The sequence below is a fragment of the Ornithodoros turicata genome, chromosome 1 (genome assembly GCF_037126465.1).
Source record: "Ornithodoros turicata isolate Travis chromosome 1, ASM3712646v1, whole genome shotgun sequence".
Taxonomy (NCBI): Eukaryota; Metazoa; Arthropoda; class Arachnida; order Ixodida; family Argasidae; genus Ornithodoros; species Ornithodoros turicata.
Genome location: NC_088201.1, coordinates 21,536,821 through 21,563,468, shown reverse-complemented (window position 1 = coordinate 21,563,468; position 26,648 = coordinate 21,536,821). Strand labels below are relative to the sequence as shown.

The following is a 26,648-nucleotide window of genomic DNA, read 5'->3' as shown; positions in this document are numbered from 1 at the left end:
AGGAACAGTCACAACACAGACAAGGCTGTCACAGTAACAATCACTTCTTCACAATCATTGAGTTTGAGTTTGGATGTAAAAAAAAGGAAGAAATTGAATTTGTCACATGACGAATTCTGCTACTCCCACAAAGAACCCTTAAATGCATGAACTCCACAGAAAGGAAAATGAAAAGAGAAAAACATTACCCCTCCTGGTGGCCGAACTGTATGGGCACATGCGTAGCTGCGTCCCCTAGAAGTGAAAGGAATTGCGTGAAACTATAACAGGAACGAGGAACTCGACGACACATGCCTAGAACGCGGTCCTAAAATACAGATTCGACATCACTGCTCACTATGAGGTTGACAAGCGATGATAACGCTGTATCTCTCTTCTTGGGTTCCCATACACCCAGCACCTTGACTAAGTATATCGAAGGTTCTATTGTCCAAGCAGTCTAGAGCGGACTCCAGTGTAGGATGCATATCTTGTGCAGTGCATGAGGATGTGTTCCGTGTTTTCCACAGATCCACCATCATCTTTCTTTAACAACGTTAGGGTTTTCCCAATTCCTTCCAGTTGGCCTTTCGCGGGCTTGTTTAATGCCTTTCACAAATTTGTAAGGTGTAGCAGTGTGTTATTGTCTAATCTGTAGTTCGTGGTGAAATCAGGTGCCATGTATCCATTCGCGTAACGCCGAAACAAAGTCTTTTGTCAACATGGCACGAGACAACCCCTACGTTACGAGCGCGTAAATTCGGGACAAAATCTAAACAAAAAGGGTCGAGAAATGGAACCTGGACGAAAACGTCGAGCCCATTCGGGGGGGAGAGAGAGCTATCGAACGACATAGGGTTCAACGTGAAAAAGTCAGGCCAGTTATGAGACGATGTTATCCTAAGCGGCGATATCGTTGAACGAGGTTGACTCACCGATGACTTTCACTTACTGTTGCGTTGCCGTCACCACGACCATAATTTGGGTCATGCATCGTGAAACCATTCCTTCCTGCACCCTCGTTGGCAACGCTTTTCTCGCGGTGACGCGTCGTTTTATAGGGTGTTTCTCGGGGTTGTGGATAGAGCGGTAGAGCTCTATCAGTGGGACAGGTGCGGCCCGAGGCCGATGCAGGGACACCGACCACGTGCACAGGCCCCCGGGCCTCCAACAACGGTTCTTTAGTGTTTTTGTATGGTGGAACAGCTGGACGTTCGATAATGCTGTATGTCCCTCAAGCTCCAACTTGGGAGTTGCGACGGCTTAAAAATTATTCTTCGTTACCAAAAGTATGTGTATTCGCTCAGTTGTGCAACAGTCAGAGTCTAACGTGCTTCTTCGGAAATCAGGCCAGTAAAGGTTCTGCCAGATTACATTAGATTAGCAAAATATAAAAAGATGGAGACGTTAGGACTGCCGAAATAGGGACGCAGTTAAGTGCGTAATGACGAGATCAAAAATTCCCAATGCAAATCAGACAAAAGGAATAGGAGGAATCAGCACGTGTATACCAACAATATTCATCATTACATCACACTGTGGGTTTCTGTTTGCGCAGTAATGGGAAAGAAATTTACGGTATGGATTGACTGTCTCGTTTACTAAACTTCGAGGAACTCAAGGGGACTCTAGGCAGTTTCGCGTTGTTTCGTTGTTTGCGCGCGTGTGCGGGAACATGCTGCATTTGACCTTGAGTAGCGACCCCTTGTGTGGAGACGTCATTCCCATATTTTCCCCCTACCACCACCGTTTTCCTGGTACAAGACTCCTTTTTTTTTTTGTAAAAGCTCCTCGACTTTCGAGCTCTTGAGGGCTTTCTGCGCAGAATTGTTGCTTTAACAGGGAATTGCCGACACTGCAGAAGGACTTGTGACATTTCTAAGCAATGATAATGATGTTAATTCGTGGCTTTACGCCGTGAGATAACTATCATCATGAGCGACGCCACAGTGGTCGGTTTGTGCATTACTTTTGCCCACCTGAGTGTTCTTTAACGTGCATTGAAAGCTCAGCACACCGTATTTAGTGTCCCTCGCGGCAGACGGCGTGTACGCAAATACACTGACAGCACGATGCACGGACACATGACTAGTTTTGCAACATGGAACTATTTATCCCGGGAATATTTTTGATCTTATTTGCAATACCACGTGGCACCTAGAAAGAGGGAGAAAAAATGTTGTTACATATACAAACTTGGACCTGCTACTCCCATTAAAATCACACGCACGTATTCATTATATTAGCTTATGCGTACTGCAGACCCAAGTAAGCTAAACATGACGTGACTTATGGGTAAGCCGTGCTGTATACCCAATTTTGTTGATAAACCACGTTGGAGCGTGGAGTGCCTGAAGCAGGCTGGCCAACGTCCTAACACGTTTTCGAACAAGCATGGCCGAACAAAAGCATTTGCAAAGACACTCCCAAATTTTCTCGTGAACTATTTTTGAATATTGTTTTGCGTGTGCGCATTTTCTGAGTGTCTACGAGAGCGTGGCTTTATAACTAAAGGCGTTCGACGTTTGCTATCGTCTCGGTAACCGGCCTTCAAACGGAGTGTTTGCTGTGGCTGGCACTCAGTGACGGGCGTGCAACGTCCCGTACTGTTGAGAGCGGATGTTTGACGAACGTCGAGAACAGTGATGCATGTCCATGACCCGGAGTAAGGTTGGGGACTGGTACTGTTTTCCACTCTTCGTTGTCATTTGAGAACGTCAACACTTCGAGCTGTCTGAATATCTTGCCCACCGAACCTACAGCTATCAGTTATTTTCTCCGCTGCGAACTTGGTACATTCGACTGTTTGAGCAGATGATACCTGCCTGCGAATATGGAACGACGAAGAGGTGACGAGTTGACAAAAACGCTAGCCGGTCACGCTTGCTTGATCAGTACCACGTACGCGCGTGTCTTCTAGAGTGGGGCACGGCATCCTGTCCGCGAATTTCCAAGGCTCCTTCTCACTTTCCTTGACAGCGAGTTGCTTGCAATGACCCCCGCTCGGTTGGTGCGCATTAAATGTGGAGCAAGGAGGTGACGATTCGATATTCGGAGCCTCTGGCACACAGATCAGCTACGAAACGTTGATACAGCACTCAGTGAATACCGCGAGACGTAAAGAGGCACACGAAAGTTTCTGCAAAATCGGGTTGATATTCGTCGATGCATGGAGCATTCGAATGTCTCAGAGGAACATAGCCGGAATACACCGCACGCGTTCTCTCCTTCCAGACTGTTCGTGGAACGCAGCGCCTAAATGCTTCTTTCAGTCCCCAGGTTCAGGAAGTACGAGCTAATCCGCCAGACGGACAATTATCCTCCCCGCACGGTTGGTTGAATGGTTGCGTGTTTGTGCCGAGAAGTCTGACATGTAGCTCGGAGGACCCTGCGTCCTGGGCCGACTTCACGGTAAACTGTGGCGGCGTTTACGTTCGAGTGTCTGAGGACACAACACACAGACAGCATAGCTCGCCTCACGGAGAAGCCAAACAACGCAAACCGAACGCACTGTATGAATGGACCGCCTGGATTCCACTTTAAAACAGGGGGCCTTGAAGCATTGCCAGAATTGTCATTGTCTTTAATCCGATTGCTGTAAGCCACTGTCTAGCCAACACCAGCGATGAAACAGAAGATGAACCGGAGTGCGTCATCGACTTCAACCATAGTCTGTACTATCAGCCGAGTGCGTTATATCTAACACGTTATCATTAACTGATTGGGATAGAGACGAGGTTGATTCGGATAAGGTTACGTAGTAATCCTATCTGCAACCGTACAAAAGTTTATCGGCGTTATGCTAGCGCGTTAGCACCACAGACATGGTAGTGTTGGAGGCAGTTTGCCGTTGCCACAAGCCTGGGTAGGCGTACGCCCCGCTCTATCTTCAAATCAGAAGCGATAACTTTATCAGTCGGCGCAGGGCATGTTACTGGCGAAGTTATGCTTTTAGAACGCACAGAATTGCTGTTGAATTCGCCAAACGGCTTTAAAGTTTCTGAAGAATAAACAGATCATTTCGACACTGACACGTCTGGCTAACCTTTTCAATGGCTTCCTTCTTCTTTCTTTCTGTTATTACGTGTTCGTAACTCTTGCTGACACCGGTAAGGATAGGCAACGATAGCTGCGCTCCGCGGTAAGCACGAGGACTTGTTCGCTTTGTAGGCGACTTTAGGAGAACATCACATAGTATCGTGACATAACCCGACGTAATATTCAAAGAAATAAAAAGCAGAAGCAAAGCTAAAGCTGCTCAGACCACGATCAAGGTTATCAAACAATCTCCAGCTGCGGGAACAGTTAACGGTGAGATGTAATCCGGTGTCCATATCTCCCTACAGCTCCACTTCTTCCACTTCCTTGTCGAATAGATTTTCGAAAGCTCTCCATATGTCATCGGGCGTTTGCTTTCTACACAAGGGGCGAAAAAGACTCAAAGAAGACGAGAGGGGAGAGAGAGGAAACGAGATTAGATACAAAAGAACAACTGTGAATCATCTTAGAGTAACTCAAATTTTCAGTGTCACAAGCACGCTTACAATTATACCCAAGCAGCAAAATGTACTGGAAGTCGAGTGCAATAGGGGTGGACGGGTAGGTGGAAGGCCTTGAACAGACTCCTGAAACTAAGGAACATCGATAAGACACATACCGTCCACCCCTATTGCACTCGACTTTCAGTACATTGTGCTGCTTGGGTACTGGTGTAGTTTATTCGATCACAATGTGTAGGGAGCATGAGACTGATGCTTGCACACTTCTTTGGTGCAGATCTTTTCAGTATCTCCCCTTCCAATTTTCTGATACGAACATATGTTATATGAGGAAGGTTGCATCTCCTTGAGTGCGAGGAGTTTGGGAACGAGGACAAAGCGGCAAGGAAGGCAAACACAGCAGGACCCTTTTCAGACTCAAGGGGATGCTACCTTATTTATACCATGCAGTTCGCTTGCTTACGTCTTCTATATTCTATATGAATATACATGGTAATAACCCTGAGACTGCTGTCACCCCCCCCCCCCCTTCCCGCCGACACTACGCTGAAGGCGGTAAGACGGGTATCATGGTACCACGACCATGACAAAGGGTGCTACAAACGAAATGGATGCGGTTGATGACGGTTTCCGAACTCGCCGGAGACCCAAAAGCAGAGCCCGTTGATTGTATATGCACGCTGGTGTTGCCGACTCAGCCCTTTAGTGCAATGTGCTAGCCAGCTACGCGCAGGCCTGGTCGTGAGAATGCCGCGCTGTTGACGAACGTTATCGTGGTGATTTTCGAATAATTTTTAAAGTGCATTGCTTCGAACTACCTTGCTGCATCTTGGCAATCACAAACAGGATCCACGGTTGTCAGTCTTCTCCATGCTAAAAAAATCACCTTGCATGCGGCAAGGGAGGACGGCGCGCTCTAATACCATCAAGCCTCCAGAAGGCCTGCTCGATGTATCTTCTCCCCCTTTCGCTAAGAGTAACATATAAAGCCAATCAGTGTCGTCTGTTACAACAAATCCCCGCAGACGATTTCAAACACAAAGTCTGTGACTACGAGTGGTTGAAGTCTTCTTGTTTCCGTGGTTACAGCTGCTACAAACGTGCTTCTGCCTGGATGGTTTCCAAAGGATTACATCACATTGGAGTGGTGATCGGGTATCGTTTCGTCTGTAAGGCTTTTGTGCTGCCGGTAGCGACTATTTCCTGCTGTCATACCATACACAACGGCTTATGCCAACAAAGCTGCATTTTAGGTGGACTTTCATCGTCGACTGCGCTCATGAGGAACATCGCTGTTACGAGGAAAATATTGGAGTCACAATACTTCCGTGTAGGTGTATAGTAGATACTATAGTTAGGCTGCATATATTATTATTATTATTATTATATGTGTACTCTTGAGTCCGCTGTTGTGAATGATGGAACGCAGGGAATGTTGTAGTGTCCGTCCGTACATGTAGGGTGAGCTGGGGCAAGACGCGACATTTTTTGCTCGACGCCGCATGTCTCAGAGACGCGTTGCTCCATCCATACACTTGAAACTTTACTCACAGGTAACTCTGCATGCCTTTCTTTTTTCTTAATCAACATATATCCCCCCTTTATTGCATATGCTAATTGTCTGGATTCGTGTATGCGTTGAAGAGAAAAAAAATCGGTTACTTCTGCCTGGAATGTAAAGACCCGACAAAAAGGCGCGATTTCCTGTAGTCCTTTTTCTTGTCGTCTGTGCAGCAGCGTTTACCAGGCTTATCCTGTCCATGTAAGCCCACATTCTATTCCTTTATTCATTCGTCTAGATACATGCAAAATATGGACACTCTTCGTTTTCCGGTGTTCAACAGAAAAAATAATGATACGCACGGGGGAAGACGCAACAATTTAATGTAATTTAGAAACGGATATGTCAACTATTAGGTGACTTCATGCTTGCTCTTGAGATATTTCTTCTTTTTTTTTTTATATTGCCTAGGAATTTCCAGCAAATTTTCCTGTTTCCTAGGGTATTTTCAGCAAAGCAGAAGCGCACGCAAAAGCGAGCGACCAGCGACACGTCAGACTGGCGGTGCCTTGTCTGCAAAGGACGGAGGAGCAAAACAGCACCAGGTTCTGTGTGGTTTCATTGCACAGCATGTGGGCGGTGGGCTCACGGGGATTGCGCAGGGACCCACGGGCTTTACTTTGTCTGCTTCGACTGGAAAAACTAATTTGTATTGTTCATTACCACGCATTTTTGAATTTCTTGTTCTGCCTTTACCTTACACCGGCCTCGTCGTTCTGCATTTATAGGTCGAAAGCGCTCTGATCCCGAACGCGCCCATTGCTAGTTTTTTTGAAAAACAGGAAAACTGAAAAATTAATGTCCAATTGCAAATTTCTGTCTCATCTTGCCCCACCTTACCCAACTCACTGCGGCAACTCGCGTATACTAAGCATGTCAGGGGATAAGGACACAATATCTTATTGTATTTCCTCTTCCGTTTCCTTGTGACGGTTCTGATTCTTCGTTATGAATTCTGTGCGTTCTTGCTCTCAGGATGCCCCCAGGATTCTGGTAGTGTTCATTTGAGAGTCCAGTCGTTTTGAAATTGCGGGTCTATACCGTTACTTCCTAATATGGGACCGTCATACGTCACGACCAAGAATCGACAATGAAGTTTCACAACCGTACGGCTTCGGTCGAGGCAACATTAAGCAACAGAACGGGAGAAAGTGATTCTGGCGATCTGATCTTCAATACCCAACGTCAGCGGCTACGTTGTGGATCAGTGTTTTGAGAGATGGATGGACGATAGCGTGTGTCGGCCGCTCACACGCCGTCCTTGCAGACATGCTTGTATGTTGCGCAGACTTTAAGTCCGGAACCAGCGGAAGTGCGATTGTCTTAAATAACGCGGAGATTTTTCTTGGGAAACAGTTGTAACTAGACCGTCGTTCAGGAAACACCGTGCGGTGTTCATCCGGCAAGGGACCATGTTGATACAGGTACAGCAGGCTTCAGTTATATTTGCGCGGTGCTCTCTTAGTTCGTAAATTTGTGCTTTCAAGAAACGTACGCGTGTGTCAACACACTGCAACGGATTTCCCATAATCAGTCGCAGTGTGTTGCCGTGACTTTTGGTTTTGTTCTGACGCGGGCTGTATGTGTCAGTCCTGATGATAAATGGTGGCGGAGATTTTTGGGGCAGTGCCATGTATTGTTTACCTGTCAGTTAGCTGGTGGCAGGGTACAAGTTGCTTAGACAACCGTCTTCCACGAGGGACGTTAAATATGGTGTGCATTGTACTGAGACTTGGGCGCAAGTTAAAGAACTCTCAGGTGAGCAAAATCAATCCACAGACCCACCACTGTGGCGTTCCTCACGACGTAAAGCCAAGAATTATCAATTTTCAGATAGTCAATTAGTTTCATATCGAGTTGTGTATTCTTCTCGGCGACGAACGGATAGCGGCACGGAAAGCGTATCTACATGCTTTTTGACATTTTGACTTGTTTCGATGTGTAGTTGTAAAGCTAAAGTTACGTCCCCAACTGGAGATTGCATCCGTCGCAGCTTTCTTCATCCCCATTTGGCTCTTGGCCATTGGAGCGTGAACCAGCTCCTCTGGCTGAGTCGTCTGGATAGAACGGGACTAGGACGTGAACCAGATTTTGATCCCGGTACGGTGTGCTGTGTAGATGTCCGCACAGTTCCCTGTGAAGTCGACCCAGGACACATTATTTCACCTCCCAGGAACAATATGCCACCATATGGGGGGGGGGGGCGAGATGCTGGGCAATGGAACGGCACAACGAACGCGGAAACGGCATAATGTGACTCATTTAAATATGCGACAACTTTGTGCTTTCAAACTTTTCATGGTCATAGGCTATTTGAAGGACCTGCCGTTTTGTATATCTATTGGGTGCTATCCTACCTAATCTCGGTGCGCCATCACGTTTTCAGCTTTTTAGCGTGGCTGTTCCAGCGTCGTAAGCAGCAGACAGTTCTTATTTAACTCAGCCAACCGTCTCATGTTCTTGCATCATGGCCTAGTAGACCATGCGCCTCAAAGCACCAACCCGTCATCATCAGCTGTTGAACGGTAGGCTTGTACAGCAAGTCTTGCGCTTTCGTTCGGCTATTTTCGCCTCATTCATGTACATACGAAAAAGTGACCTGGAGCGAGAGTGAAGAGGATGGCCTGGCTATTCCGGTGGTCTCGTTTTCGATCGCCTAGACGGACGTCCTGTTACCGGCGTCGAGAGCCGTTCACAGGCAGGTCCGGTCGTTATTTTTAGATTCCCCTATCTCCTCCTTATATCTGGTGGCATGGAGCTCACCAGAATTCAATTCTTGCCGCCTACCCACAACTTCCTTAATTACTTCCTCTTGGGCACCTGACCTAAAGCCTCCGTCAGGATCACGCCAGGAGTCCTATATAAAATGCTCGTGCTAGGTATACAATGTTGGTCCATGGGTGGCACTCGTACAGATATGAACGTCAAAATAAGCGAAGCATATAGCACACGCATTGGCGAACGGCCGATATGCGGGTACCAAGTATAACAAATTGTCCACGATGCAGAACTTTGGTGGTGGGCTACAAGAAAAAGGACGAACGCTTGTCTTGGTCTAGGTATTGTGTTCGTCCTTGTTGGTATAGCCCACGCTTAGGCTTCTTTATAATGAATGAAGAAAAGGATTATTCTGCACACGCGCCAGGTAAAAGTTGATTTGATTCGATTTCTAAAAGAAAAAGTGGAGATGTTAGTCCCAAGCCACCCGGGACTGGCTACTCCAGGACGCGTTATTCAGAAAAGAAGAAAGGGAAACTACACAAATTATACACTTTGAAATGGAATAGATGAAAACATCACCACAAAACTTGGCACCAAAGGCAACAGTGTAGGACAGAAGTTACATCTGGCCTCTTGCTCAACTGTGTACCAGTATGCTCTCTGTTCAGAGTTAACCTGAACCGTAAGGACGTTCCCGCCAGAAGACTCATCGAAAAGCCACATGCTCGAACTGTTTCGTCGTAACTGCCCAACCAAGATAAAAAGAAACTTGGTTTTGTTGATGGTCTTTGGTTTGATGGCAGAAAAGATAAAAATAAAAGACAAGATAAAATAGAGAATCAAAAGAAGTCTTAGTGATGGGCAATGTACCTCAAAAGTGTACCTAAAGTAAAGTACCAAGTACCTGGCATCATTGTTGCTGGAAGTACACTACAAAGTACCATATTGCGAATGTACTTCGAGTAAAGACAAAGTACTCGTAAGGTACATTGTAGTTTGTATAGTTTCCACTCTTCAGTGGCGACGAAAATTGACAAAGCGATTTTCATTGGCATTTTAGCATATGCTTGCTACGAAGCATGGACAATTCACTGCTTACTCATGAATAGGAAATAAAACAGACGGAATAATTTGCATTTAAACGCACACAAGCAATCAGCTAAGTCAGTGCAAAGTATTCTTTCTCAATGTTCCTAGTGCACAACACTCTAGTGCTACTCCCTGGGTATAATATGAACCAAGGAGTCACGTTTTAAACAAACGAAGACACACGCTAACATATCGGAATTGTAAATTTCCCACCACTGCACGCTGCCTATTGACATATCACACGTTGCCTAAAAAAAGAAACTCATAAAAGAACAGGAAGCGCAATGCAAAGCCTCTTTTGTGTCTTTGTTATTTGCAACGAAATGCTCTACACTCTTAAAAATGAACTTCACCGTATAGCACGGTCCTAGCCAACCATCATATCGAATGATATCGATATCTGCCCTGATTTGTTGAAAACGGGGGGCGTACGCCATTTTTGTGACACTTATGCTGTTCATAATTGTCGCAAAAGAGGCGTACGCCCCCCGTTTTCAACAAATCAGGGCATGTAACGATATCATTCGAGATGTTGGTTGGCTAGGAGCGTGCTATGCGGTGAAGTTCATTTTTAAGAGTGTATGTTAGCGTACAAAAACGGCAAAACATCAAAATGCGAAACCCAAGCATGTACATTCTGCTATCTCTCTTTTTCATTCATCATGCATTAAAAACCAATCGCGCATTGCGAAATAGTATAGTTATTGCACTGTAAACTAAAAAGAGCAGTGTAACAGAGCAATAAAATGAAGTCTTATGAACGCGTAGGAGATTCAAACACAAATTACCACTAGCACGGTCCACAGTGCCTATCTCAGTGCATAGCGTGTGTGCGTATTTTCGTGTTCCAGACTTCGAACAGTTGAAGAATACCAAAGTAGTAGTTGTTCTGGCCCATCAACATTTCAAGTCTGTCAACAAAATTATCATTTTTCTCTGTTTTTTTTCCTGTTGGGTACCTGTATGAGTACTTGGCGGAAATGTACCGAGCAAATGTACTTAAAGTGCGGTACAAAGTGTACAATTTGAAAGTACTTACACTTAGGTCAAAGTACTCATAAATATACTTAAAGTTGTACTTTAGGACTTGGTACTTCAAGCACTCACTGGTTTTAGTAAACCCGGTGGGTCACCCTACGCAGTTGGTTCGTCGCCTCGGGTAGAAATGCACTAGATTCGCTAGAGTTATTATGCTGCCAGGTCCAATGTGTAATTCACGTGGGTACAGCGAGCGCAATAGTAGCCTTGCAACAGGATTGCAATTGAGCGATCGATTAGATTGTGACCTGCCGTGCTAATAACAACAACAGCTAATACACGCATGATGATGGGATGAAGTGTTTTCACCGCGGGAATTGCGATACCCTACCTCAATGCATGTGGGTTAATATATGAGCCAGATGGTGCTGTTCTAAATGACATGTTGCGGTTCAGCAAAACAAGCAACCAAAAGCAATGCGCTGCAGTCGAATGTGGCCAGTAGCAGCGGTTGGAGGAGTGGTAGGCAGCCCGGTTGGCACCGTGCATCTGTCTTCGCAGCGATGATGACGTCAGTAACATCGGACTCATTATATATTGTCTCCCAGAGCCCGTTCTGCTTTTCTGCAGACAGTCTCAGAATAGATCAGGTGGCTTGATAACGGCTTCCAGCGAATGTAACTTCATGCGGCATCCTGGAGGGTTGAATTTTATCTGGATGGCATCTTGAGCACTGTGATAATACGTCAGCGCAGCATAATGACTTTCCTATGATGCCATACCCTATGCTATGACCCCGTGACATCATCGCTCATCGTTTAATTGTTGTTTCGAGTTAAGTTGAAAATTAAGTGAAATCTCCAGTGTGAGTACATTGAAGCAGAAGCCTCACGTCGGGGAGCCAGCCACCGATATTTCCAACCGCGTCTGTTATTCAGGCATTTGTGGGCTATATAGAGAACTGTAGGACATTGGGAGTTCCGTTTTAAAAACACAACTTCACTACATAGCGCGCTGTGCGCCAACCATTGCCACGAATGATGTTAAATGGCTTCTGATTCCAAGAGAGAGCGCTGCGTACGCCTTTTTGTGACAATTATAATGTTTCCAAATTGCCACAGAACGGCGTACGCCCCCCTCTCTCTTCGAATCAGAAGCGACAACCATATCATTCGTGGCAATGGTCGGCGCACAGAGTGCTCTGCGGTGAAGTTCTGCTTTTAGAGTGTAGAAATATCGGCGGCTCCTGCTACGAGCGTATTTCGATTTTTATTCGGTGAAGCACGTGCAAGGAGCAAGTGTCGTCTCGTGTGTCCTTCGTCCGTGTTTCATGCTCCAGTTTTAATTTAGTCATTGTTCGGTGACGCGCACGAGAGCCCGGCAGTTTAATGCTAAATTTGGGGAAACAACCTGAACGGGTAGATAAGGGAAAGCTTCCTGTTTTTGTTTTCTTGTCTCTTTCCTTTTCTTTTTCACTTTTTGCTGTACTTTAAATCTCTCTACGTCGTATTGTAGTGTAGTGTGTTGTATACATTCGCAATGTCATGCGGTCCTTATGCTGCTTTCTGGCCGCCTCCGTAGATGCATCATTGCATAATACATATAGAGCGAATTCAGTTCCAGTGAAATGATCAGCGCGTACACCCCGAGGTTTTATAATAATAAATTCTCAGTATCTTCTGTAACCGAATACACACACACAAAAAATTAAGGAACACCGAAACCAATGCTTTAGAGGAAATAGAAATAGCAGTCCAAATGCGTCAACTCGTTGAAATCAATCCAGCGTAGCTGCATTGACACGTGGTTATGGGTACGATACAAAGAAGCTGCCCAAAAGTTTAACCCAACAGCTGCCCCAAAACGCGATTAATATTAAAAGCTAGCAATACGGGCAGCAGATGCAATACTAATCTGGGTCAGGAGAGTCTCTTCCTGTTCAGCAGGTTGGAAGCGACGCCTTTCCTTGTTGCTGCCGGTTTTTTTTCTTCCCCTTTCACCGCTCTACGTGCTGCTGTTTCCTACAGAGTTTAATTTCCGTCGTGCGATCTCGAATCCGACCACCACGGCAAGGGTTCTCTGCAATCAACTGAAAGTCACGAAAAAAAGCGGATCGTGAGAAGCACATTTTTCTCGTCTACACTCTTAAAAATGAGTTTCACCGCATAGCACGCTCCTAGCCAACCATCATCTCGGATTATATTGTTATCTGCCTTGATTTGTTGAAAACGGGAGGCGTACACCTTTTTTGTGACACTTATGCTGTTCATAATTGTCACAAAAAAGGCGTACGCCTCCCGTTTTCAACAAATCAAGGCAGATAACGGTGTCATTCGAGATAATGGTTGGCTAGGAGCGTGCTATGCGGTGAAACTCATTTTTAAGAGTGTAGAAGTCATGCATCATATAAATCTCCGGTGCGGGTTCCAGACCAGGCAGTTCCACCACCTCAGTTTTTAGAGTGTAAGTGTCCGAATGGAGTATCTTCTCGCGCCTACATATTCAACAACAACAAATACACTCTCAATTCCCATACTGCTCGTGCATACACTCTTAAAACATAACTTCACCACATACCGCGCTGAAGGCCAACCACTGCACACACTCTTAAAAATGAACTTCACCGCATAGCTCGCTTTTAGCCAACCATTATCTCGAATGGTATCGCTATGTGCCCTGATTTGTTCAACGCGGTAGGCGTACGCCTCTTCTGTGACACTTATGCGGTTCATAATTGCCACAAAAATGACGTACGCCTCCCGTTTTCAACAAATCAGGGCAGATAACGATATCATTCGAGATGATGGTTGGCTAGGAGCGTGCTATGCGGTGAAGTTCATTTTTAAGAGTGCATAATGATACCTTTGTCACTCTTGATTTGTGGAATGCACGGGTCGTACACCTTTTTGTGATAATCACCATACCTGCATAAGTGTCACAAAATGGCGTATGCCTCCAGATTTCAACAAATCATGGGAGAGAACGATGTCCTTCGGGATGATGGCTGGCTAGGAGTTTGTTGTGCGGCGAAGTTCTGTTGTTTGCCTCAGGCCTCGCGGAAAGACCACTCTAGTGCACCTCTCATCTACACTCTTAAAAATGAACTTCACCGCATAGCACGCTCCTAGCCAACCATTATCTCGAATGATATCGTTATCTGCCCTGATTTGTTGAAAACGGGGGGCGTACGCCATTTCTGTGACACTTATGCTGTTCATAATTGTCACAGAAAAGGCGTACGCCCCCTGTTTTCAACAAATCAGGGCAGATAACGATATCATTCGAGATAATGGTTGGCTAGGAGCGTGCTATGCGGTGAAGTTCATTTTTAAGAGTGTACAGTGCACCTCCGTTATCGTTCATCCTGCCTACGCCTCACTCTGAAATCGACGACTCTCTTCTCCCTCTTTTCTTTTTCTTTTTTGGCTATAGTCGTGACGATGCCCACTTGAGTGCGGCCAACAACGGCAAGCTACTTCGACACCCCCCTCTCTTGTTTGTTCTCTAACGTACACCTGCAGTGCACGTCGGACTCATCCATCCCGTACTTACCTCACTTCCAACCCTTCAGCCTTCATCCCTTTCTGGTCACAACGGCGAGCTAATATCGACATTACCCACTCTTTTGTTGGTTGGTTCTTGGATGCATTCTGTTTTACGCGCGGCTCCCTATAATTGTGCACTGCTATCGCTGTCGCTCCGTCGAGGAGTAGGGAAATAATCTCTTTTCTCCCTCCCCCTCTCTCTCTCTCTCTCTCTCTGTAATATTCAGACTCAAATACAATTGCCTTCATTAGACATCGTCATGTCAGCTGTATTTTCGAGTTGCGAGACCCTCCTGCTCTTTGTTTTGTGTTGGCTTCGCAGGTTGTGCCTGAGTCCTGGGTTGTCCGGGCTATTTAGTTTTCTTGCTTTTGTCTGTCCCTGTGTATTTCTTGGCCACTTTGTTTTGCTTCTTTCTATGTGCCATTGGAACTGGACTTTACCCTTGCAATGTACCACTGCGGGACGGTCCCCTCCACAGTTGGCGCGTAGAGGTTTTTTCTTTTAACCCCGAATATTCTCGCGACTGTTGCCACACGTTGCACATATTTGTTTTATGTCATAGTAAGTCGTTACGTGACTATACGGATAGCACATTTCACATTGTAGTGCTCTTAGCTTGAACTGATACACATGCGTGCTCTCCGTCTGGAACAACACCTGCGGTTTTTGCCAAGAAACGTAATTCTAAAGGTTCAGGCATTTTTCTTGACGCGGCACGCTGCAAGCACTGGAGTGTCGCATTTCATTGCTTGTGTAAGATCTGAGCATGGAGCTTATAGGGCGAGGCTCACAGGCGTGTACCGGGTGTTGAACATGTGGTCGTCAGTTTCGTCAGGGTGATCTTGGCTGTAGGGATGGTGACATCTACAGCTATGATGCTCCTTGCGAGATTTTGAGGAATTTCCCTTGTCCTGCCTGAAAGCACTGAAGTGAGGTGAGGCACCCTGCTGGCACCTTCACGTGATATATCTTTCATAGTAGTGCACCTCGTTGGACAGTCGCGAAGGTAACAGCTTTCCTTGCAGTGAATTTGCTCTTTTGTCATTGTCTGTTTTGTTCTGCACAGTCACTTCACTTCGGTGAACTCGTTTTCCTCTTCAGGGATTGTGTGGAAACAGCTGTGCGGATCATCACACGTCGCTGACCCTTTAACGCTGCTTTTAATGACGCTTACTTCCTCAACGGTGCTGCCACTATCGGTAGAATCAAGATTACTTATCGTTTCCGTACTTGACATTTCATCGTCGTTTCCAGATGCCATATTGCCCCAGTATTCAGAAGGTGGTTCGTGACCTGCTGTACTTAGTACATGAACGGAGCCGGCCAGTCGAAGGGCCCAAAACGGCCGTGCTAATATATCCGTTGAACATGAAAGTAACATGCAAGTGCGCTGATGTATATTCGACCTTGGCAACATACACAATGGCTTGAGGAAAAATCCAAATTTTGTTGAGCCTTGTCTTGTGCTGTTCGTTTTGTGTTCTGTCCTGTCCATTTCTCGTTTCCCTCAAGCTCGAGGATAGGTTAGCAACGCCAAAAATATCTGGCCCAGTGGAGGTCACGGAGAATCTTCCCGAACCTTTCGGATTACAGTGAAAGCTCAAAGGGTCCTAATAGGGAGTTCTAGTAGATCGGAAGGGTGTTCACGATAACCGTTCCGAAAACACGATAATCCTACTCCTGGCTGACATCACGTTGCTGATCTTCCATTTGACAGCTTGCTTTATCCCATCTTTTTCGAGCAGTGCTTCTGATCCGCAAAAACTCCCTCTTAGGCTTAAAATCGATGGAAGCAGAATCGAATCGTGTGGTTCCTTCGTTTGGCCTGTTTGACGTCGACAGGGGGCACGACACCGCGACGCAGAACGCAAAATGAAGTCTTACACGTACAGTGAAAATAGATCTTACTGCTATATTTCATTTAGAAATAACATTTAGCTGATTATGACGGGAGTATTCAACTGCGTACGTGAGACAATCCCAAACTCTTCTAGGTCATGCATTGTTCGCAATAATAACGGGGGATCTTTGGAGTGATTTGAGGGAGAAACGCGTTTGAAAAAAACATTTTTCGTGCCCTCATGTGCGCCACAAACAAACTGAGGTGGTGCGTAGTACCACGATAAAAATAGAACTGCAAAATAGAGGAATTGGCTTTTGTTCGAACAGGGCAGTTCGGTTGCAAAAAATTCTGCCTCGCATATACTTTGTTTTTTCTTTGCCCTTTCTAACCTCCACTGAGTTGTAACAAGAAGATACACGCTTATGCAACTTTCAGGATTATGTAAATACCAGGACACCAACATGTCCAACTGGCGGCGCCAAAAAAAAAAAAAAATATATATATATATACAGTCGACCCCCGTTTATCCGGACTTCATTTATCCGGATGCCGCGGTATCCGGACAAAAGGCACGGGAACGGGTTTTCCTCCATGTATTTTGTTCTCGTTTATCCGGACTTCAGCTTCCGGACTCGGACAAGAATTCCAGGGAACGAAAGTAGAAAATTCTTGTAATCCAGCTTCAGTTATCCGGACTACCATGAGTAAGAGGAGACACTGACCCCGCTTCGTCACCCTTTTCGCTGTTTTGGGGTTATTCCCGTCACACGTTAGGGACCTACATTCCTCTGTAAGGGAGACAACCGTGCACGATGACCCGCTTTTCTATTTGTGTGCGTTGGGTCACGTTGACCAGTCGAGTCATTTGGAAATATCTCGAGTAACTGTCCGGTTCTAGAGGGGAAAACTCCAACCCGAGGGCCTGCTGCTTACGGCCCGTCGGCCGAAGAAGACATTCCCCTAAGTGAGCTGCGATCCCTGATGCAGAGGCTCACTGTGACTGCCGTAGATGATGCTGCGGTTTCTAACTACGTTGACGTTGATAAGGATGATAACGCGTGCGCAGCTATGACTGATGACGGTGTGATAGCTGCTGTTGCCTCCGATGATGTGTAGCAAGACGGTGCCGATGACGCCAGTGAGAAACAAGGCTTCGACATTGACACTTTGCGTCCGCACTGACATTCTTCGAGCAGCGCAACAGCGTGGCTCAACTCTATGCAATTAGCAAACGTTTGCAGGAATCGACTGCATACACTACTATGTAACAGCTGTCATTGACGAGATTTCTGTGTTTTAATTAAACCTTGCTCTGTAGGACGTTTCTATTCGGTCGTTTCATTTATCCGGATGCCCGGGTATCCGGACGATTTCGCCAGGAACGGCACCGTCCGGATAAACGGGGGTCGACTGTACTTAGAACATTCGAAGAATTCGAGTTCGTTATCTCCCCTCAACGCCAAGGAGAGGAGCTTCATTAGTCTTAGCTAATCATGTATTTTGACGACGCAATACGATTCGATGGGCCCATCCACACTCTTAAAAATGAACTTCACCGCATAGCACGCTCCTAGCCAACCATCATCTCGAATGATATCGTTGTGTGCCTTGGTTTGTCGAAAACGGGAGGCGTACGCCTTTTTGTGACAATTATGAACAGCATAAGTGTCACAAAAAAGGCGTACGCCTCCCGTTTTCAACAAATCAGGGCAGATAACGATATCATTTGAGATGATGGTTGGCTAGGAGCGTGCTATGCGGTGAAGTTCATTTTTAAGAGTGCAGGACCAAACGCTGGTTATTTAGAGTCCTTCATAGTGCCTTTGTTTCCATTATTAACACTGCTACGTAATTAACAACAATGGAGCGAATAGAGGAGATGTTCACGCTCACAATCAGTACGCTGTTCGCCACGAAGTAGAGGAATTTGTCAATACGAGATTCCTCTCTTCCCAGTAGGCAGAAGAGCTTTCAATAGATTGTAGAACCTGACTATTGGTTATGCATGTTCCGAGAAAAGTTAGCTACAGTGTTGCACGTGTTCCAATTAGGATTCGGATCCCGAAATCCCGGGATTTCGCGAGGTCAAATTCCGGGATAATAAATTCCGAATTTCTTAGTGGTACGAATGAAAAGGAGCGAACGGTGTCTTACCTACTTTTCTTTTCAATCGTCCCTTCCCCGGAAAATATCATTTGCAATCCGAAACCGAACCAACCTCGTCGTTCACGACACATGATCACAAAGATGCTAGCTACTGACTCATGTGAACCACGCAAGCCATAGCCGACAAAAGCCTTCAGGCAGCATTAAAACTTCAACGAAATCAGAAAGAGCCTTCCAATCTATAAGGCTACATAATATATTACAGAATCTCTCCTCTTTCGTTCTCTTTCTTTCGATCCTTATGAATACGTATATTTGAAAGTGAAAAGAGAAAAAGGAGACAGCCGTTTCAAAAACCTCGACTCGACTGCTCCAGACCATCGGACACAATAGTTACCGTGGATGAACAAAAGGGGAGATCAGCAAAACGCGCCATTCCATGTATTCGCACAGGCCACATTCTCCAGAATACTCCAGCGGAAGATACGAAAAAAGTCATTTGTTTTAGCTGCCGCGTAAGTATACCGGATATAAAAGGACGTAATTCATTGGTGTAATTCATTGGTGCAAGGACGTAATTCATTGGTGGATAAGGGAGTGAAAGACCGTCCTTTTGCGCTTCACCTCGACCAGCCGCGACAAAATTATGTAAACCGAAACCAATTAATTACTGCAACAAATGACCAGCTTCGGTGGCAGATCTTTGTCTAAAAGGAAGAAGTCCAGAAGAAGAACAGTCTCTGTTCGAAATATCGGCGGCTTCTGTCCTGAGGCAACTCCCTTCCTTTGTCTAAAAGGTGTCCTCTGAAGTTCCCAAAAGAGTAGTAATCATTTTAATGCCGACACCGCCTTGCTTTAGAAGTGATGTTTTTTTCACGAAACTCATTTGAATTTTTATTTAAATAATGAGCGCCTCCCACTCATTCACACGGTGTGCAGCTTGTAGGCGGTATCGGATAGATATTTGTAAAAAAGAAAGTTCTTCGATTGGTGTACCCGTTCGCGAATTATTTAGCCCGGGGATTTAACTGAAACACCCGGTATACAAGTGTTGAACGTCATGTCTCCTCGTGCACACTGCTAACCGCGAGAAATATCCTGAAATGCAACCACAAGATATTCCGCACGACATGACAAGAAGAGGCGCATTCCAACGTAAAGTCGATATTCCGGCACAGTGCGAACGTTCAGTATTATGCGTGGCGAAACCTTTGCCTCGTTGACGAGTTATTTATTTATTTTTCGTTTTCTTCTGTAGGGATGACAGGAAACGCGAACTGTGTATCTGTGCAGGTGGATACAGCTCCGTGCGACATCCTGGGGATAGTTGCAAGAAATCCCGACCCCGTCCCGGGATCAACATTTAGAAATCCTGAAGTCCCGGGATTGTAAAAACGGATTGGGGGGGGGGATTTATTGGCGAAAAAAGGAGACCGAAAGATAAAAGAGGAAAGGTCAGCCATGCAGCACGCCGGATTGCTATTCCCTTAACAAAAAAGGTAAACAAAAATAAATAAATAAGAAGACGAAGAAGAAGCAGAAGAAAAAAAAAGAAACCCGGCTCACAGGGAGCCCAGGAGGCCCGTATCACGGAGAAAGCGGAGCACTGCCTTTGTGACACTCCACTGGCTAGCTCGCTGCACGGGGCCATAGGAATGTTGCGAGGGAAACGTCCGTGCACCCAAGCTCTGAACGGCTCTGGATTCCGAACCCTAGTTCCAATTAATGCATGCGTTTCTGCAGGAAATGGCCACTTTGGCCCACCTATGTAATAATTTCTTTGTCAGTCATCCAATTTGTGTGTGTGTGTCCTCGTGGTGAGCAATCTCGAAGCACTTCTGGAAAAGAAGTGTGCAAGGACTTGTATGGAAAAACGAGGAACTTGTGGAATATGGAAAGGGAGCAGCTTGTAGCCACTTCGAGCCACTTGTAGCCACAGAGACCAGAGAGTGGCTTGTAGCCACTTTGAATGGCTATTTTCAGTTCCCCTACTTCCTTCAAACGATTCCAATCTCTATAATGGAGACCAATATTGGAAGGAGGTGTGGACGACGCTGTGGCGTTATCTTGTCGTCTAGTCAGTTAAAACACGTCTGTCAGTGAGTTTACGGGTTCGTGTGCAGTGGGTATCTACTTGAGCTTACCACGTATCTTTCGAGTGGTTGCTGACGTTCCTTCTGTCGCTCGTGCAACGAAGCATCAATGAAAACAGAAAACAGCACCAAGAACCGCTACTCGTTTAGCGGCAATCACCATCAATCTCAAGTACACGAAAATGATTGATGTCCATTCATAAGCAACGACCATGACCAGTGTACGGGCACATGTGGTGAGACGAAGGCGACTGAAACGATGTGCATCATTGCAAGGCCAGTGGAGCTTTTTAAGGCATCACCTGGTATGCGTTTACTGTCAGGTAAAAAGTCGGCTGAAGGCTGCGTACATTGCAGGAGAGAGCGGGCTTGTTTGTCTAAACAAACAAATCAATAAAGCATTGGAACACAAAGTATCACAAGGACAACTGGTCGCTTATGAATTTGCCTACAGTGTGGCTTCTGAAGCGTGTCGTTTTGCGTATCTCCGTTTTTATTTATGCCCCTTCAGGAATAAAAGTCAGCGTAAGAATCGGACGTGCGCGGAAATAGGGAGACGCACGTACAGTGTGGAACAACCCATAGCCAGTATATTGTGAGTCATTACAAGACACGGTGGCAACGAAGCCGGTGCATTTATAGGAATCAGTGATCCTAGCTTTCCTCGGCAAAAATATCTGAACTCTGAAAATTGGAAATCCAGCGTTTTTCGGCGACAAAAATTGCGCGTAATTTTGATCCCGCGCCAGCACAATAATCTCGCCCCGTTGCAACTCTTCACGCTAACGGCTGCTAACGGCGGAATCTGGCTCCAATCTGGTCAGATTATATTTTCAAGCTTCATGTGCACAACTAAGTGCGGTAGAAAAAGTGATTTGTGATTTTTCGTGACCAAAGTCAGTATCCGCATTTTCCGCGACACGCGGAATCCTAGGACCCTGGGAATCACATTCCAGGGTGTGGCGACCTTGTGTGGAAAAACTAAATGTATTAAAGTTGCCCGCGCATGAAGGCTTCACGTATTCGTTTCTTGTTCGATGGCATTCCCGATGTTTCACACCAAAGACGAATCCAAGCGAAGTCCTTGGTCAGACGTGCGAACGAGTTAGAACTTGTACTGAATATCAAGTACAACGTACGTCTCACCTAATGGTGCGCCGCTCATAGCCACAGTTGCTTCGCGGCGCTAACACACACACACACACAAAAAAAAAAAAACCTGTGATGTGATGTGATGTGATGTGATAAAGAAAAAAATGGGATGTCAGTTTCGACGAAATCGAAAAACAAATCTAATGGTGCCACATGCAGAGCAACAATGCTAGATAGACAGATACAGAAAAAAAAAAAAAATGGAGACGTAGATCACGCCGGTGCGACCAGCTGCTCCAAGACGCTTGGTGTGTGTTAGCAATGAACACTTGGCACTGCAGGGCACACAGCGCGGGTTGTCGGTGCTGCTCCGGCCAACTCCCCAGTTCTTCCTCGACGCCACAATGCTGCCACATCTAGTTTCATTACATTTTAGACAAACCTCGTAAGCTGCTATTAGAGAGGGAGTGTGGAATCCAGGCTAATACCAGCTTATCAGTTATAACGACAGAAAGTTCACGTGTTAGTAAGTCGTGCGGTGTGTTGTCATATAGTCAATGAACAACAACAACAGATAAATTAATGATGATGAATGGGGAAATTCGCCACATGAGGTGTGGCCCATTACCACAAGGCACAATGGACAGGATGAAATGTGTCCTGACTCCTGATGATGAGATGATGAACGACGCCGAATAGGGGTCGATAGTCAGTGGAGTCAGTAAGAGAACATCAACAGAACGCTAGGCAAAAACACAACACACAAAGTTGTCACAGGGGCAAAAGTTTTGCCGCGTATTATATTGAGCACTCACACCGTGCCAGAATATCCAGCGTTGGAATGCGTCTCTTCATGTCGTCTGGTGCGGAATATCTTGTGGCTGCGCCCCAGGATACTTCTCGCCGTTAGCGGTGCACGAGAAGACACAACGTTTAGCTTACTTAGGCTGCAGCTAGCAGGCTGGCTGCAGGCTTAGGTACTTAGGCTGCAGCTAAAATAAATGACGTTTTTCGCGTCCACCGCTCGAGTATTCTGAGGAATGTCGCTTGTGAGAATACATGGAATGGTGCGCTTTGCATTTCTACCCTTTTATTGCTCCACAGTAACTGTCATGTTCTCATCTGGAGCAGCCGAGTCTAGTTTTCTGAAAAGGCTGTTTCCATTTTCTCTTTTCTCTTTCAATCATATCCGTGAGGATCAAAAGAAAAAAAAGAGAGATTCTGCAGAGAGAGATAGAACCTGGCAGTATTTTGTGTACCCCTATGCAATGGAAGACTCCTTCTGACTTCGTAAGAGTTTTAATGCTACTTGAGGGCTGTTCTCGGCCACGGCATGCGCTGTTCACATGAGTCGGCAGCTAAAATCTTTGCGATGTGGTTCGCATGTGGTATGATGTGGTATAATGATATTTTTCGGTGAACGGATACTCGAAACCAAAAGCCACTCCATATACATCTAACATTCATTTTCAAGAAAGTCGAAATTCCCGGAATTTCGGAACATGAAATTATGCCGAAATCACGGGATCCCGGCATCCGAACCCTAGTCGAAACATCACATTTAACTACGTGGTGTGGAAAGGCGGATATGCTGGTGTGAGTCCATAACTGAATAAAAGAGCACACAAAGCAAAACTGAGTGTTGTCCGTTTCGTTTTGTGTCCTCTTTTCTTCAACTGTGGCATCACAGTTAATTATACTATCACACTGTGCTTCTTGCGGTGCTGAAAGGGTAAAAGGAAAACAGTTACAGATCCTCGGCGTGACGATTGAAGCTAGCAGGCGAGCCGTTCGTCTTTTCTTTGCGATTTTGAGATGAGCTCATAACTTGGCGATGACAAAACTAGTTTCTTAACTCTGGCTTCGATTGCCAGATGCACGAGATAAGATGGGGCAGATCAAATTACGTTACCAAGGCCGAGATCGTATCGTACGTATCAGGTAGCATTACATTGCAGGTGTGTATGACTCGTATGGAGCTCACTAAAATTATACGGTGTTCTAAGTAGAAAACGTCTAAGGCACCAGTGGGGGCTATTTAGGGCACAAGGGGAATTGAGACTAACTCAGAATAATATCTGCAGCGAACGTTTACCTTGATCCTCCTCTTCCCAAGGATGCATATTAATGTTGGCGAGAAAATTTTCTCATTTTTTAAAATGTTATCCGTGACGTGAAAGGCCCTTTCCTCTTCTACTGCAAGGAGAAATTATGCGGCAGAGGTAGAATAAAGTTGGCGAGTCACCAACGTCACCTTCTGAACGGCGCCCAATGAGCAGACCGCAAAGCCAATAACGACGTCGCCTGAGAGGGGGACAAACGCTCTCACCACCTGAGCATGGTTACAAGTGAATCGAAATTGAAGTAAACTTCGGACAGTGAGACTTTCATGGAGTTTACTCCGTTGTCCGTATTATTTTTCCGTGCATCTGGAAGTGACTGCAGTTCTCCGAAACCATGTCCGACGAAGTGCCGACGATCCGCACCATGTTGCGAGATTAGCTTACAAAAGGACCACGACGAAGGTAATGAAGACTTGTTTTTTTCTGACGCCAACGACAGCTGTAGCGCGACAGCCCTGTCGTTCTTTGTCATTATGCACGCCGTTTCTAGGGAGAACTTCGGTCGTAGTCCTTACATTGTGATTAGTGCCGAATTATATCACTCGTTATACAGAGACCCTACGAAAGCAGACGTACATCCTAGTGATCTTGGAGCGAAAGTCTTCAGAAGAATCTTGGCATTTCCTACGTCTGCTGTTCTACTCCGAGTACTTTCGGCTGAAGGATTGATATTTAACCTAATGCAACCTGCCCAATTTCAGTGGATTCCGTCAACATTTGGTGCACCTTCGACATCATGACATCGTTATTCATAATTTAATTGTTGTTATTGTTGTTGGTGGTGCACCTCGTACCAGTGCAGCCATGTCAACCCTTCGCCACGTCAACCCTTCTTCTTCTTCTGGGAGCTGCTTGGGAACTGTCTTCTTCCGTTCGAAACGAACATTCACTTGAGCCATTACTAGTTGTTCGCGGTGCCAGGGCGTTGACCCAGTCCTGCACATTTTGATGATTTGACGGAGTGAAGTTAGAGTGAAATTTATTTCGAAATCGAAGTTCATAGAGCAGGCTGTAAAGTGCTTTGTCATTGCAGCGCTTCACTTCGCAGCACTGGGAGAGCACAAACAACTTTGAGCTAGCGCGAAATATAGAAGACTGCGAGATAAATAGAAAGGAGAAGTATTGCGCGGACAAGTCGGTGCATGACTACAAAAGGACGGTACAAGGAGAGAGACAGTTTGAGAATTTGTGTTTTGTTTCTCTCTTTGGTCTTGGGTACCGTCCTTTTGTATAGAGGTGGATAGATATGGTGGAGACATAGGTTGCGCCGGTGCCACCAGCTGGCTGTACGACGCTGGGTTCGCGAAAGAAAACAGCGGGAAAACGTGTTATTATTGCACGTTGCACACTCTTAAAACAGGACTTCTCGACATAGCACGCTTGAGGCGTGGGCTGAATGATTGCATTGAATTGCACTGAATCATTGTTTCGAATGATACCTGTATCACTCTTCATTTGTGGAAAGCTCGGGGCGTAAGCCTTTTTGTGACGATTAATATAACTGCATAAGTGTCATAAAAAGGCGGACGCCTCCCCATATCAGCAAATCAGGGGAGAGAACGACGTCATTCGGGATGATGGTGGCTAAACTCTAGAAACAGATGGTGGTGGTGATGGTGAAAGGGCCTGCCGTTGTCGGCCTCACGTATGTGGGCAACGTCACGGCTGACGCCCTGGGGGAATGTGCGTCCTGGGCCGACTTCTAGAAACAGAACTTCACCGCATAGCACGCTGTGCGCCAACCATTGCCACGAATGATGGGGTTATCGCTGATTAGAAGAGAGACTGGGGCGTCCGCCCTTTTTTGGCAATTTTGATATATGATAATTTCCACAAAAAGGCCTAAGCCCCCATCTGTCTTCGAATCAGAAGCGGTAACCCTGTCATTCGTGGCAATGGTTGGCGCACAGCGTGCTCTGTGGTGAAGGCCAACCATTGCACAGAATGATACCGTTATCACATCCTGATTTGTAGAAAGCGCAGGGCGTACGCCTTTTTGTGACAATTAACGTAACGGGCTAAGTGTCACAAAAAGGCATGCACCTACCGTTTTCAACAAATCAGGGGAAAGAACGATGTCATTCGGGATGGTGGTTGGCTAAGAGCGTGCTAGGCGGCGAAGTTCTGTTTTAAGAGCAACGGCAAGCTACTTCGACCTCCCCCCCCGCCACCGTTTTAAGAGTGCTCAAAGGGGAAAAAAGTAATTTTAGTCCCTTTGGTGATCAGATGCAATGGCACAACCATAAGTCCCTTTCCGGACTAAATGAACGCCACCTAAGATTAGGGACTATTTGCGGTACTGGGGAGTAGATTTCAGGGTCATATAGGACTAAAATGCGGAGTAACTGATATTAGGGGAAGCTGGAAGCTGCAATTGCTCCCCAGTTTACTGCTTTTTTTCTTCTTTTAGAGCGCATGGTCTGTTTATTGCAGTTCAATGTCGTGTAAAATGAAGCATTACATTGGTACAGAAGTGCATAAATATCAGTCGTGGACAGCTCAGCAAGTGACGCCGTGGTGGGTCGCGCACCGAAGGGCGTCAATCACTCCAAGATGATTCTTCCCGATACAAATTGACGCATGGGAAGCACCAGCTTGTAACGAGCGCAGTGGAACGTGGAATGCTCAATGAATTGTATCGGGCACACACATACATTGGATGGTGATGGGGTGGGCGATTCACCGGGCAGACGAATAGAACAGTTTCGGATATGCGCATATCACCTGAAGTGACAGCATACTTCCTTCCTGGCAGCAAGAAAAACATTTAGTAGCAGAATATAACTCATCTTTTGGCATCCATCGAGCGTATCCAAAATTTTGCCGTGACGCGCGTGCTTAATCTCATTGTGGATGTGGCGCATTTCCTTGTTTCAGCTGAACCATACGAGCGCCACAAACGGACATTATGTTTCCTCTTCATTATGCAAGCAGCGTGCTCGTCCGTCAGACAAAAAAACAGTTGTCGAGGAAAATACCTGAGAGGGATACATAAACGGTCACTTGGATGACACAAGG

At 45.9% G+C, this 26,648-nt stretch overlaps 1 protein-coding gene across 2 annotated transcripts in view; it reads left to right on the top strand.

The window, feature by feature from the left end:
• Positions 1–26,648, top strand: part of LOC135377614 (uncharacterized) — a 39,846-nt gene that overhangs the window by 4,510 nt on the left and 8,688 nt on the right. The window contains exon 1 of one of the 2 annotated variants that reach the window (XM_064610154.1): positions 7,205–7,463. The exons of the other annotated variant lie outside the window; for it this stretch is intronic. Within the exon in view, the coding sequence (XP_064466224.1) occupies positions 7,452–7,463 (12 nt within the window). The 5' untranslated portion in view covers positions 7,205–7,451. Of the gene's footprint in view, positions 1–7,204; positions 7,464–26,648 lie in introns of those variants that run through there. 2 annotated transcript variants of the gene reach the window in all.